This window comes from Chenopodium album, chromosome 20, assembly GCF_948465745.1.
Source record: "Chenopodium album chromosome 20, dcCheAlbu1.1, whole genome shotgun sequence".
Lineage (NCBI taxonomy): Eukaryota > Viridiplantae > Streptophyta > Magnoliopsida > Caryophyllales > Amaranthaceae > Chenopodium > Chenopodium album.
In genome coordinates this window covers 105,555-121,001 of record NC_137853.1, presented here as the reverse complement: position 1 = coordinate 121,001, position 15,447 = coordinate 105,555, and the positions used below count along the sequence as shown (strand labels likewise).

At 36.6% G+C, this 15,447-nt stretch overlaps 2 protein-coding genes across 4 annotated transcripts; both read right to left on the bottom strand.

The window, feature by feature from the left end:
• Positions 1-517: 517 nt before the first annotated feature.
• LOC145597458 (putative aspartyl protease At4g16563) lies at positions 518-2,434 on the bottom strand. The gene has a single exon (XM_081653634.1). The coding sequence runs from the start codon at positions 2,366-2,368 to the stop codon at positions 884-886; it is 1,485 nt and encodes a 494-aa protein (XP_081509760.1). The 5' UTR covers positions 2,369-2,434; the 3' UTR covers positions 518-883.
• A 236-nt stretch (positions 2,435-2,670) lies between these two features.
• LOC145597460 (bifunctional adenosine 5'-phosphosulfate phosphorylase/adenylylsulfatase HINT4-like) lies at positions 2,671-14,321 on the bottom strand. Of its 3 annotated transcripts, none has more exons than XM_081653637.1 (7): positions 14,159-14,320; positions 14,018-14,064; positions 13,646-13,722; positions 13,499-13,565; positions 13,313-13,390; positions 13,101-13,202; positions 2,671-3,524 (listed from the first exon to the last, which is right to left on the bottom strand). In XM_081653637.1, exons 1-6 carry the CDS (start codon positions 14,225-14,227, stop codon positions 13,118-13,120), a joined length of 423 nt encoding a protein of 140 aa, XP_081509763.1. In that variant the 5' UTR covers positions 14,228-14,320; the 3' UTR covers positions 2,671-3,524; positions 13,101-13,117. The 3 variants fall into 3 exon arrangements, with proteins under 3 accessions (XP_081509763.1, XP_081509764.1, XP_081509762.1); XM_081653638.1 differs by lacking the exon at positions 2,671-3,524 and adding an exon at positions 7,506-7,742 and having other exon boundaries at positions 14,159-14,321; XM_081653636.1 differs by lacking the exon at positions 2,671-3,524 and having other exon boundaries at positions 12,900-13,202; positions 14,159-14,319.
• Positions 14,322-15,447: the final 1,126 nt, after the last annotated feature.

The following is a 15,447-nucleotide window of genomic DNA, read 5'->3' as shown; positions in this document are numbered from 1 at the left end:
CGGGATCGCATGAGATTCACGAGAAACACCTCAATATCTATCTTTTCGGAGTTTGAAATATACAATAATTCTTCAAAATCGAAGGTTGATAAACCCGATCTCAGATTGATTTTTAAGAGTTATTTATCAAACCTGAAGATGAATGGGAATTTCTTTTATGGAATTAAGAAATTAACTTTGAGAAAGTTCAACATAGTTTAATATTTTAAAATGTATTAGAAAGATAGTTGATGTAGAACTTATAAAAAGTGTAGAAGAGCAAATATGTGATCCGAGGCCTCGTTTGGTAGATGTATGAAATAATTTCCTTTGAGAATTTCTAATGCATGGAAATTTAATTACTACGAATTACAAACATGTGTTTGATTGTCATATGGGAATTTGTAAATAATAGAAATTGTGAATGATCAAGGATGTAATAGGTGAATAGCTTCACATATTTTGTGAGAAATTGTAATTCCCATATTTGTAAATACCTCCATTTTACTTTTTAATGTTAACCACATAATATACTCTCTAGTCAAAAGAAAATTCATGAAAATTTTAAGTGTCTTTTTTTTTCATGACTTTTAAGTACACCTGAAGATTTAAAACTAAAAGATAATTACAAAAGTACAATACTGATTTACAAGGAAAAGAGAAAATCTATACAAACACGTCTTTCCTCTTGATGTTGGTATTAATTATTACCCATTGGAAATTGGAACCACTTACCTATCTGCACAAACGAAAATGACTTGAGTAGTGAGTAATTACTGCAAAGTGCAAACTCATTTAATCCATCATCAAGCTAAACCTTGAGCTTCACGTGCGGCCAATAGTTTATTGGCGTTGACACATTTACAAAAAGTCAACTCCCCCATTCCTCAGGCTCAGGCGCACGTTAGTGCTGGTTCAAATTATTCCACAAAGTTGCACACTCCCTCCGGGCAAACCCAACCCTGCGCTCCGCCAAGTCATAAACCACCTCAAAACCTTGCTGTTGATAATTTCCGAGCGTAGCGCCGGGCCCGCTCTCCTCCTCCTCATCTTCTTCTCCGGCGTCCATCATCATCAAGCATCCCACCTTCCTACCCTTACTATTCTTCTTGTCATCTCCACCATCCATAAATTCGTGAAAGAAATTTCTCCTAGGGAGCACCACACTCGAATTCCTCCCAAAATGCAACGCTAACGACGGAATCACTTTTCCACCATGCATATAAAAACAGGGCCTCATTCCTGTCATCGACTCTGTCTCCGTTGCCCGCTTTAACACCTTTCCGATTCTCCGTTCCAATTCTGCTGCCACCGCCTTGTACAGCTTGCTTGGCAACATCGTGTACGTGGTTCCACTATCCACCACAACTCCTCCGTTTCCCTGTCTGTCTATTCTCCTCAAATTCTCCGGTGCTTCAATACGTCGTCCTCCAACAGATATCGCCTCCAACCCAACTGAGTAGAAGTAAGGATGTTTGGGGTTTTCCAACATGGGAGTATAAACATATTCAGAAACTTTGTCAACTTCAGTCTCCTTGTATTTGCCGAGAATGAGGGGACTTGGGTGTCTGAGTTTGGTGGAGTCAAAGGAGTGAGAAACCAAACAATAAGAAAATTGGTTACCCAAGTCAGGGGATAAGTTAGCTAATTGGGCTGGAAGAGAGAGAGCGCCTCTGCCAAAGCCAGCAACTCCAATGGGTTCACCTAGAGTAGAGTGAGCACAACCAAATGTAAAATTCTTTAGATTCAAGGGCTTATTATTAGAGGTGGAAGGCATAAGTAGACTCTCACTATGTAACTCAGCAATCAAGCTACCGTCTCCATAAGCGTAGTAGAAAGAGGGGCAACTGTATTTGGAACAGTCTGAGATTTCGATTTCATCAAGAGGACACTTTGCGATGGCACATAGGTTAGAGGAGGAAAGGGAAGAGTGAGCGGAAGAACAAGCATGTGACTTGCAGGATAGAAGAGAGGATTTGGAAACGTTGAGAGGGGAAAGGGAGCCAGGGGGGTACTTGCCTTCACAAAGGATGCATTCAAAGGGAGAACAAGGGAACCAAACCATATCACTTCCAGTGTCCATATAAACAGAGAGGGTTTGGGATTTGAGTGTGAAGGTAAGCGTGTAATCGCTTCCAGGAGAGAGAGGAAGAGATACTTGTTGGTGGTGGCTTCTGTTTTTGTTTGTATGGCGACGATGCCGAGCAGCAGAGATGGTGGCGGTAGACTTCAAGAGGTGGTGGGGAGATGAGAATTGGGTTTTGGAGAGTGAGTGGGTTAAAGGGAGTAATTGTTGGGATTTTACTGAGACTGTTGAAAGAGATAGGAAGAGAGCAAAGCATGCAAGGAGGAGTTTTCTTGAGGAGGCCATAGACATAGACATAGACATGGTGGCTCTGTTTTCTTGAGAAAAAGAAAGAAAGAAAGAAGATAGGGGTTTTGAGTTTGAGTAAGCAGAGATATAAAGAAAGCAGAGGATGAGGTAAGGTAAGGAGGAAGTTTCTGGTAAAATTGAAGGGTTACAGCTATACACTTTAGTACTAGTCCACTCCACTCGACTAGGTAGATATTTAGGGTATGTATTTTAATTTCAAGAGAAGGCAATTCTTTAAACTAAGAATTGTGAATTGTCTAAAATGTTAGGAAGGAAACATTCCGTATAGGTTGATACCAGACAGGAGCCAAAAGATACTAGACAGGAGCAGTGGGGTATTATAGTCTTGTTGGTTTTTAACTTTGATGCGCTTGGTTTTGATTTTTTAAGAAGGTTGTAATTGTGTTCAAGATACGGATAGTTTTAGTTTTCTCTATCTAATATAGAGTCTACAGATACTAATATAAAAAGTCAGCTATTGTAGAGGAAGTACAGTACTTGTTAGTTGTTACCCCTCATCTTCCCGATTTTGATTAGACCTATTACAGTACTTTGTATGTTACGCTTATTATGGAATCGTGACAAATTTTGTTAATCAATTCGTCTCTAAATAAAATCTATTTATTGTTGATTAAAGTTGAATATAAAAGAATTCTAATGGAAATAATTTGTAAGGTTAGACTTTATTATAAATTTAAATTGACTAAAATGGTGCCAAATGAAGGGCAAGTATAATTGGTAGAGTGATTCTCATAATCTTTCTTCCTTTGCGGTTAAGGATGAAGGGGTGAATTGACCGATTGGCTTTGAAGAAGGGCAAGAAGCCAAAAGAATAAATTGAACAATTGTAAATAGCTTAAACAAAAACATTGACCAAAGAATGGTTTGGTTTGAGTCAGCGGTACCGCCAGGTTTGAATATAGAAAGTTAGGAGTACAACTCAAGACTTAAGAGGCGACAATATCAAGTAAAAGTAGTACAGGAGTAGTAATAGTAAGGCAGAAAACGATAATGAAATGAAATTTGAAAAAAATAAATTATGGAATGCATTAATTAATTAATCATAAGTATGGTAGTCTTAACTCTTAGAAATTGGTGTTCCTTTAATAATAAGTTGCCAAGTTGGCGCTTATCATCACTGAAACTGAAAGACAGCTAGCTACCTAGAGACCTACAAAAACACAGGAACTAGATGATATAATTTAATGATGAAATCAATCTTAATGTGATAATAATAATAGTACTCACTAATAATAACGTTCTTTCTCTCTTCTACTGTCTCCATCAAACTAATACTAATGGGAAGGGAATAGTATTCTGTGTTCAAAAGAAAACTTTAATTTTATAGAATAGATGAATGCCAGCTTACATACAGCATACCAGTTATGGTTCAATCTATTTCAGCTTCAGGATTTCCCACCAAAAAATCCTTTATGAGCAATTCTCATCCAATAGTAATAAAAAGTTTGTCCTAAGTTTGCATGACAGGTGTCCTATATAAGGCCAAACCTTGATGGTTGCACCTCAACAAATTCCAAATTAAAATCAATCAGGCATCTCATTAGTAACTAACTAAAACTAATAATCATACAATTTGTGTTGGATACATAATCTTATTTGACAATGATTCCCTACATCAATTGTTAATAATAAGCTATTCTTATGAAAGCAGAAGGTCATTAAATTTTTGAAAATAAAAAAAAAAGTAGTTGTATATATTATCTACTACTAAGTGTTTTTATGGAGTACTCGCTCTGATGAGATTAATGCTTTGATTGATAATGATAAGTGTTTCTATGAAGTACATAATACAGAGTAATACAAATAATAATAATAAGTGTGGGAGAAAAAAAAGGGGGAAGGAAAAACAAAAGACAGCTTTGCAAATTGCATATTGCATGGCTCCAAAATCTAAATAGTTAGGCCAAACACGAAGAAAAGGGCGCACGGGCATGTCAGGGTGCAACACATAAGCCGACGTCCAAATTCTTAGTTACAGTCCAAATTACAATAGTCGATGGTCCCAATTTGGTGCTAGCTAATTTATTTTAATTTTTTTGAAAAAAACAAAGATACAATTACAACAGTTGAACTTGCTTTTGGCGTGCTATGCATTTTAAATTAAATTTAAAAAAGGAAAATAAAAGGGAGAAAAAGACAGATTAGATGAGGCCACAAGAAGGATGAGGGTCGACGAATAAAAAATGGTATTCCGTATAAAATAGAAGAAGGTGTTGTTGGCCTCTGTTGGCACTTCCACGACCACCTACCCACCCAAACACAAAATAACTAGTCCTACTCCTCCTAACTCAATTATTTGAACCCTTTCTTTCTTCTCAGTCACCAATCACCTATGATTGTCCATTACGAGTTTACGAGTATTCAAAGCCTTACTTGCTTACTTTCTCAGGGCCTCTACAAATATGCTTCGCATTTAAAAACTCGTGACAAAAAGGCATCAATGCTGAAATAAATAGCCTAGGTATTGTTATCATCATCAAGTTAAGGTCTTAGACTCATCATTCAGCTATAACTTACAGTACAAATGGCTTTACAAGGACCAGGCCCTACACCCTTTACAAATAACATTAATTAAGCTACAACCTATCATCTCTACAGCTCTATATATTCATTTACTCTATCAAAATCAAGCCTTAGGGCCTGTTTTCATTGACTGAACTCAACTGAGCTGAACTTAAATGAATATTTTATAAGAGAAGGAAATTAGGAGCTGAACTAAACTGAGCTGAGCTGAATTGAACTGGGCTGAACTGAATTGAACGGAATCAACGTAAGAGAACAGGCCCTTAAGGCCTTAATCCCATAATTGGGGTTGCTACATGAACCAAAAGTGATTATCCGTATAGTCATCGACAAAAATCTTCCTCCTCCATCCCTTATAATCCAATGCCTCATCCTCATGCAAATATATATACTTCATATCCTTCCTAACTCCTTCCAACCAAGACATTTTCGATCTCCCTCTCCCTTGTTTAATCCCTACATGGTCCCACTCTTCCACCCTTACAATACTAGTAACAACAATTCCCACTGCTCAAACACCTTATTACAGTATTACTTATTCAACTAAATTACTTGTCGCAACCAAATCATCACCACTATATTCATAAAACAATCCATTTAACAGAACATAATATTACTAATAATTCATCTTTGTCCCCTTTAACCCTTACTACAACTAATTGTGAATTCACAACATTATTTTGTATCTCCAACAATCATCTGTTCATCCTCCATCTTTCAATTTTCAAGGAACTGCCCCTAACTACACCTTACTACTTGCTACCCAGATATAGCAGCAGATCACAATTTCATACTGCATAACTACCATACCACACTAGTACACCACACCTATTCAAACCACCACTTAACTTTCCCTATTGCCATTTGCCAATTCCACATCTAACGTACAGAATGACAATGGCCTGACAGGCGACAGCTTACCTACAAAATGACGAAACTACTTGTTAAATAGATCAATCACTAATAAAATAGTGGTGGTCACAAGTGCAAAATACTGCATAACTACCACCCAGCTATTTGCTCTATGGTTCATCCGACTATATTAGGAAAATTGTGACACGAACTATTACTGCTGTGAACATTACAAGAAAAATCCAGCTGTACTTGATGCTTGACAAGTATGCAGCCAGTTTCAATAATTCCACTGAAAGGAAGTGGTTCCAGAATTTTGACGGCCGTAGGTAGTACGGTGGGGAATACTCTAAAGCTGCCAAAATCACTATAAATACATCACCACATATTGACTTTCTATGTCAAAAATTAGTATAATCGAATGGCCTTCTCTACTCATCCTGTCACACTCGTATTAATTCTATTAAAAAATTAGCCTAACTATACATTCAGCATCTTATCCCTTACACAATCATCTAAGTTTCAATCCAACCACCTAAATCTGGATGTATTAAAAAATGCTTATGCAAAAAGAGACGCATACTAAAGCAGTAATGCTTCAAGGGACAAAACAAGGATGCCTGTGGATTATTCACAAAAACACTTCAAAAGCAGCATTAATGATAATTAAAAAGGTTCTTATATAGAAACTTTAACAAAGACTGAGAGCAACAGGGTTTTTTGGTCTATATATGGGATAGGTGGTTACCTAATTAATGTAATGTGAACAACTAATTTCACAATAAGAACCTCATTTCTATAGAAATCAGCTGTAAATGTGATATGCCAATTACTCTGTTGCATCCAATTTCAACACATAACTGAAAAATTAGATGGATATGGATATTTAGGTAATCTATAAAATATAGTAGAAAAATGCAAAAAACCATTTTCTATCCAAGTCGATACTTCTCATCAGTGAGATCAGTCTGTCACTTCCAAAGAGTTTGAAAGGTTAGCAAAACACTAAAGATCAACCGTACATCTTTTGTCTTTTTTCCTATAATTTTCTTCAAGATAAAACACGGTATATCTATATAAGCACAAACATTAAACTTACAATAATTATCTTAAGTGGGCCACAACCAGTTCTTTGAAGATCAATTTAAGAGATAAGAAGAGGCAAAGAGCCCATCAAATAAAGAATGGGCAAAGAGGGGGTACTACGTGGTATAGGATTAATGGCCCAGCAAAAAAAACAAAAAGAGATGGACCAATGCTCAGGAGCTGACTAGGAAGTAGATATCATCCAACAAAAAAATAAGGAAGCTTAAACGTTACTTGGTGAATCTTTTTCTCAACCTAGCTTATGATACTACAGACATAGATGCAGTATAATGTAAAATGAAATTTATGCAGAAATAAAGTGTAAAGATCATACAGCAGTTTTAGATGAACATGTACACTCAGGGTTAAAAAGATGTAAAGTAAATACCTAATCTTTAGGTAAGTTATCGAAAAAGGAGCCAATAGCCATAATATAAATTGTCAGTTCAAGTCTAACTTCCATAAGACAACTTGGAAATTCCACCCGCTCCATGAAATTGGATAACCAGATAATCATTTTGACTCAAACCCGATAGCATTAAAAGCTACAAGGTCAAAATTGAAATACATTAAAAAGAAAAAAGGCTGGTAAACCCAGAAACTTTCTATATAATTTTGTTTACTAAAGATAAGAGTCTGCATTTAAGACCACATTAACGATTAAAAGATGATTATTCATGTTAATATTATTACACTATATTACAAAACCCTTGTTTCAATTAGTTTAACTAGAACAAAAAAGGTGGCAGTACATTAGAGATGATGAAAACCCTGAGCCCTTGATCAAGAAGAGTCCACTCCAAAATTTTGCTAAAGCATTACTCAATGTCACATTTTTCTACCTCGATTGATTGGCTCAAAGACGGCATGAATTAGATTAGGCTAAGCCAACATTCAAATCAGATACCTACCCAAATTTAGTCATGTCAGACTGATTTGATCACCTGTAGAGCCTTACAAAGTATATAGTGAATTTGAATAAAAAAACATAAAAAAAAATAAAAACAATACTCGACCTACTTTTGCTTTAAAAACTTGAGTAACCATACAAGGACTACAACAAAGTCTTTAGAGTTATTGAATATTTAATCTAAACCCCATTCACTCAATCTCTTAATATATATTTTATCTATTACTAGTTTACTACTGCTACGAGCAAGTGGTGACTCTGTAAACACTGAATAGATTTGTCTCACATTTGAGCATGAAACAGCAAAGGATGTATCTCATTGGAGCTCCCAGCCTTGGATACTGAGAATGTTATTATTAAATTAGTCATTCTTGTTACACAGTGAAAAGTCCCTTGACAACAGCCACCAGATTCAAACTTACTACAGTCACAATCCCTAGAATATTTGGCAATACAATATCCTCCCTAACTGAGAGTCTCATCAAGAGGGGATCAATGTTCAAATTCACCATGACACTATCAGAAGGATGGGGCCTCTAACCACGTATTTCGTCTGTGTTTGTAGATGTAGAGTAATGGACATATGCATACATCAGTATCGGCAACTGGATGCAACATTATATCCTGTTTGCTTATAGACTGCATGGCTCAGGTAGCAACCGAAAATCCAATGTGTGTTTGCATCCTAAGGGCATTTGGTAGAATGATTTTCAAAGATTTGTAAAAGATTGTTTTTTCTGATTATGGCTATTAACTATTAGTAAAAAAAACCCAAAGCGGGCTCCATATTAGTGGATTAAACAATATTCCTCCCTAACTGATAGTCTCATCAAGAGGGGATCAATGTTCAAATTCACCATGACACTATTGCTAGAAACTGACATAGCATCCAGAACTAACAATGGCAGCAAATAGAATTAAAATGATGATTATATTGATAATATGAGAACTAAACTAATTCAAATGATGATTCCACTTTCGAGAGGTGGATGCTCTCCAAGTATGAGCTTTTGAGAGCCTCACTCTCTCCTAATAACAAACCTCACAATATTCAACATGTCCTTATTCCTCCTAATGAGGCCTATTTATAGAAAACACCTCCTAACAAACCTCTAGCTTATTCCCCAAGTGACTACTACTAGACTATAACTAATATGCCCTTCCCCCAAATATGGATTCCTTGTAACTATATGATGGATGGGGCCTCTAACCATATATTTCATCTGTGTTTGTAGATGTAGAGTAATGGACATATGCATATATCAGTATCGGTAACTAGATGCAACATTATATCCTATTTGCTTATAGACCGCATGGCTCAGGTAGCAAACGAATATCCAATGTGTGTTTGCATCCTAAGGGCATTTGGTTAACAAGAATGAAAGGGATTTTCAAAGATCAGTAAAAGATTTTTTCTGCTATCAACTCTAATACTGATTATGGCTATTAACTATTAGTAAAAAAAGTCCCAAAACTCCATAGTAGTGGATCACATTAAACTATTATCATCCCCTAAACCAATGCTACCAGAAAACAATAACAAAGCCAGAGATGAACCAATCAGCCAACTAACAGGTCAACTGGGAATTCATTCCCATTAATATAGCATATGTGCAATCAACAAAAGTTTACTGGAAATCTGTACATCATTGTAACAATGACAATTTTGGATAATATAGACACATTGGGCACACAAAGATACACTTTTTACACAGCAATAACCGACAGCAAGAGATTAACACAAAAGGTTGCACAAGACATAGCACCATATAGTATGAACACACACACATCTGGAACTGACAACAAAAAAATCTTTAGTAACTCAGATAAGTTAAATCTTTATTCTTCTTGAAACACTAAAAGCTACTATCGAATCCTGCAAAAGAAAATGCACATCTTCTTACACATTTGGTAAAGCAATTAGTACTAATACAAGACCAAACAGAGTTTTTGCATTTATGACATAGACCAAGAACCACAAGCATACACAAGAAGGAAACTACATATACCTCTGACCAACATTTCAACCACCCCTCTACAAAATAGATTACAGTGCTGAGCATCAGAGCATTAATCCCAGTGAATACAGGCTAACCATGTCTAAATAACTTGTATCCCAGATAAGAAAAAAGTTACAGGGGTAGGCCGAGTAGCCCTATGCTCTAATAGAGACATGAAATATTATCCTAGAAATCCACGCCTACTAAGCCCATAACAAGGCTAAATAAGTTACTTTGTCCCACAACAAATCAGAAGCCAAAGAAATGCATCAAAAGGCTAGGGAGTTTCAGTCCAACCATACACACCAAAAAAATTACCCTCTAAGTATTGCCCATAATACTTCCTCCTATCCCCAAATATTGCAACATGAGGATGGGACACGGATTTTAAGAAGAGGACAGATAGAGAGGAATAAATATAGGGACCCATGTGATGAGGAGAGAGAAAGAGAGAAAACATGTGCAAATAAGGAAATGTTGCAATATTTGTGAAATTACTTAAAATGGTAATTGTTGCGATAGAACCAGGAAGTAAAATTCTTCTCCTAAAGTGAAAACCTGCAATCTCTATTGCAAACCAAACAACCTCTGCCAAAGGTAACTAGCCACTTCAAAGTGAACTGACCATGTGAACGGCACCAACATCAGCAGAACAAAGCAATCAGATATCTGATGATATAACCTAACCCGGCTGTTGCTTTTAAAAGATACCCTTGCTTTCTAAATGAAGCATGTTACTGGAAAAGCTAGAAACCAAAGGGGTTGATTCATATATTTAAGAAATTATTTGCAAGAAAAAGTGCCTGTTGATAGTGCACCTAACTAGAAAATCAATTCCTTTAGTAGAGACGTGACTCCACTAACTCCCTATCATGTTGTGATCTCCAAAACCGTAGAATCTCAAGCACTATCACCATAAAGACCAGCAACATGCAGGTTATGGAGAGTAGACATTTGGTATATTAGAGAGAATCAGGCACTAAAAGGTTGCTCTCATCTCCAAACATCTTTCCAAAGACGAATATGACACCATCCCATACCTTGAACCTCACTGAATAGGAGATTAAAAAAAGGCTAATGAAATAAACTTTCAAGGACAACCAAGTTTCACTCTAAGAGTCCCTTGTGCAACCAACTACCAACCCAATATAGTGCATATATATGCTCCTAAAAACTAGATGCCAAAGGGACTGAGAATCAGTAGGAAAACGCCACAACCATTTTTCTACAAGTGCAACATATTTTGCATTACTTTCCAAAGCCTAGACCTCTTGCTTTCGGTCAACACAACAAATCCCATTTCATATGACAGTCTTTCCTTATATTGGTTCCCCACACTGCAAAAATACTCCTCATCATTCTCTTCATTCACTTGCAATAGAAATTGAATTAGATCAGGAAGAGATAATAGAGATAAATACTAGACAAGCATGATTGAGCCAAACTTAACCCCCCCCCCCCCCACCCCCCAAGAAAAAAAAAAAAAAGAGAAAGAGACTATCTTCCTTCCACCCATCAAGTTGGCTAAATATCCTCAAAATAGTTGTTTCCCAAAATATTTTCGAATGTGGGTAATCTCCAAGAGGCAAACCCAAGTTCATCCTCAACTTGGCATCCAACAATAGCTGCATACTGCCCGAGCACAATATGATTAAGCCTGTTAGATTACATTTAGAGAAATTTAAGCCTAAAACCACCTCATATATCTACTCCATCTGTCCCATATATAATTCCTGCATGTGTTTTGTCACGGTATATAAGAAATAGGAGGAGAAAGTAGATGAATTACATTAATAAAAGTGAAAAATACAATTATTGACAAAAGTTAGAGAGAGAAAGTGGAAAAAAGTACAAGGCATGTGCAAAATTCAAAGGGTAATGTAGGAAGTACAATGAATAATGTAAAAAAAAATGAGAGTATGATAGTGTTTACATACTATCCAAAAATAGAAACAAGTTCAATATTTTGGGTCTCCAAAATAGGAAAACAGGAACAATATTATGGGACGGAGGGAGTATAACACAGTAAGAGTTTTCTAGAAAATTTCTAATTAAGCCACCATTAAAAAAAAATTAAAAAAATAATTAAAAAAAATAAGTGTAGTCCACATATTGCAAATAGGATACATGCACCTCTTCTCTCTCGGCTTTTAACCTTCGGTTTTGTACTCAACCACAACCTTATTCGACATGCTCCCTAAATTGAGTAACTAGCATTCCTTGAAGCTCTGATCAAGAGGTTTGGGGCTCTAAAATACGTTAGCTATTCAAAAATTACCAAATCCCCACCAAAACAGACCCAGATTGATCTTCATTTTCATCCATCATTGAAAGTGCAAAAACATGCGATTTAGCAAGACTCGCATATACTGATAAGGCCTGCCTTGCAAAGATCAACCAAAGATGAAAGGCTAGTCCAGCAAATAGGCAGGGAACAGGCTCACAAGGAACCATTGATACATAGTATATCATATTGAGTAAAAAATGAAGTGTTTTACCACTGTGAGGGATGTATAGAGGGATTCATACATTCAAGTATTTAACCTATAAACGCCTAAACCAATCTAAAGGAAGACCATAACATCACTGAGCACTGGCTACTCCTCTTAATGCAAAGACAGATCATCGTGATTTTTCTAGACCACAATAGCTGAAAATTTTCTCTGGCAACAAGTCCAAAACAAAATTATCTTAGATTAAAGTCACTGTTTAATGTCGTATCTAAAAAATGACACTAACGACTGACAAATACATTATTGCTTTCAACAGATTACCGGTGTGAAGTTCACTCATTGAGTTAGACATATGAAAACAAAATATAATAATATGCTTGATCACCATTAATCAAGTGCTCTCGAAGAAAACTGTGGCTTTCTTGCCAGGTAAAATGGACTGACTTGAGAGATCTAGAGTGACAGAGCACTATACCATATTTAATCACCACAGCCAATTAACTATGTTGTTTTATCTCCTATTGTATAAATAGTAGACTAACTTCCAGAAAAATATAAAAAAATCACAAACTAAAGTTATGGCTTAGATATCTTCTATCTAATTGCCTTTTCAATGTACCACAGTTTAACATTCCCCATATAAACATGGAGATCTAACCTACGCGAGCAAAAATTAGTTAGATGTTTGCAAAACCACATGATGCCACAATCTGCTCAATTAAATAACTTAAAAAATTTCACATCCTATTCCGTCAAAAGTCTGAAAGAGTCCATAAAGCACATGATGTGGACCATGTGCTGCATGATTCATTGAATTTCAGCAGCTACATACTGTACTTCATACATTAAAATTATCCCAAGGTCTCTAGATTATAATGCAGTGAGGATTGAAAGGTATATACCTATATTGGGAAAACTGTTAGGGGTTAAGTTTCTCCAAGAGTGTCTCTGCTTTAATGAATCCACCAAGTGGCCCCAATGATGAGTATTTAATGAATTTCCAGCTGCAAAAAAAGAAAGTTACATTGGCAATTTATAATAAAAATGAACGACAGAAACCAGACACAACTATAAAAAGCTACAGAATTTTAGAAGTATAGAAAGGAAATTCTACCATGGTTTAAAAGGAAGTGCCAAGCAATGAAGGTGCAGATGGTCAACACTATTAAACGGGGGTTGGTGAAAGCCAAATCTGGCAAAGCAAGGAACACAAATACTACTGAGGGGCATGAAAAAAGAAGAGATGCAGCAGAAAGGTGAATGTAAAATAGGAGCCACAGTAGCAGATGGGAAGCAATACCTATGCTCATTAGACTGTGCGGCATCTTGTTGTAACAGCGATTTACCAACATTAAGCATGTGACTCACTGGAGATAACAAGATCCTATATTAGGATTTAGGATTGTGATTGAATTCAAAAATGGGAACTGAAGATGAGTAGCATTACCCAAAGTATAGTGTTGTTGTCCTCTTTCAAGGTTTTTCACTGTTGGGATGTGCTCAATAGGGATGACCAAGTAATGTCTGAGGAATATTGGTAACAAAACAATATCATATGAAATTTACATAAAAGTTGTAAACCTCTAACTCTCTAATTGGATAACAGACGCCAAAACCCTCAGAATATTGGTAACAAAACAATATCATATGAAATTTACATGGAAATTGTAAACCTCAAACTCTCTAATTGGATAACAGACGCAAAAACCCTATCAAGCTCTAATCTCAGAATGTGATCTTGCAAACAGTATAATGTGTTGTAAAATATACAATTCAAGCCAATGTCGAATGCATCTCTAAATAAACATAGAAGACGCACCGGAAGGCGGAAGGATTGATGTCCTGAAAAGCGACGACACGTTCATCCTGCAAAATCAAAATCAAAATCAAAATCAAATTCAAATTAAAAGACTCCGCGAATTTTGGAAATAATATAGAGGGATGGGAGAAAACAGAAAACCTGGTAAAGCAGGCGTGTAGTGGTGGGAATCCGACCGATTTGGCAAAAGATGCACGCCGATGCCGGCATCCCTCGCCGACGATGTCCTCTTTTCGCACTTCTCTCGCCACGATCAACACTTCGTCATTCCACAAATTTTCAACTTCATTTAAGCTTATTTTTGGTCAAGTGGAATTATTTTTAGGCAAATTTGTCAAAAAAAAAAAAAACTTTTAAATGCACCATTTTGCGAAAAAAAAACCTTTTAAAAGCTTTTTTGTTAGAAAAAAGCCAAAGTTAAAAAAATTTTGTTCAAAGAAACCTAATATCACTAATTAACTTAATTAACCTCTAATATCTTCTAATTACTCTCTAACACTCACTTAACTATTTAATAATTAGATTAATTTATAAATTAAATAAAAATAACAACCACCACCACTCTAACCACCAACACAACCAGGCAGCCACCTTCCTTTCTCATCCCTTCCCCTAGCTGCCGCTCCCACCACCGATTCGGCGGTGACCCAACTCCACCGCCGAACCCCTTCCCTTTCCCCCTTACCACCGCAGCCACGAAAACCACCTCCAAACAGCCTGACCCCCGCCTACGATCGACCCCCTCTCAAACCCTAACCCCGACAAGCTTCCTACCCCCACCACCCCAGCCGCAAAACAACCCAATCCACACCCACTCAACCGAAAATCCTGAAATACCACAGACATTTACCTCGACCTCGACCTCGACAGGGGAGGAATTGTGTTTTCTTTCTCCCTCTTTTACTTTACTTTTTCCCCTTCTTCAACTACTATCAACATTCAACCATTTACAATCATTCAATTTTGAAAAAGATAAAATGAGTGAGGAACTAAGCAAGCAATAAACGCTTGAAAACATGGCGTCGAAGATCGGAAACAGCCAGTCCGCCATTGATGTGGTTGATTGATTTGCTTAATTTGTGGAATTTGTTGTTGATTTGCTCTTTTTTTGCTTTAGGTTTCGATAATCTTAAGGTGGGTTGTCGGGTTTAGGGTTTCGAAAAAGGGTTGGCCGCACGTGTAGGTGGGTCACCGGAGGTGGAGGGTTTAAGGCGGCGTTTGAGTTGGGGGAGGGGACTGCTGCTAGGGGAAGGGGAAAGGGAGGAGGGTGGCTGGTGGTTAGAGTGGTGGTGATGTTTTTTTTCTTTCAATTTTATATATTAAATTGTTAAGTAAGAGTTAGAGAGTAATTAGAAGAGATTAGAGGTTAATTAAGTTAATTAGTGATTCTAGGTTTCTTTGAACAAAAATTTTTTAACTTCGGGTTTTTT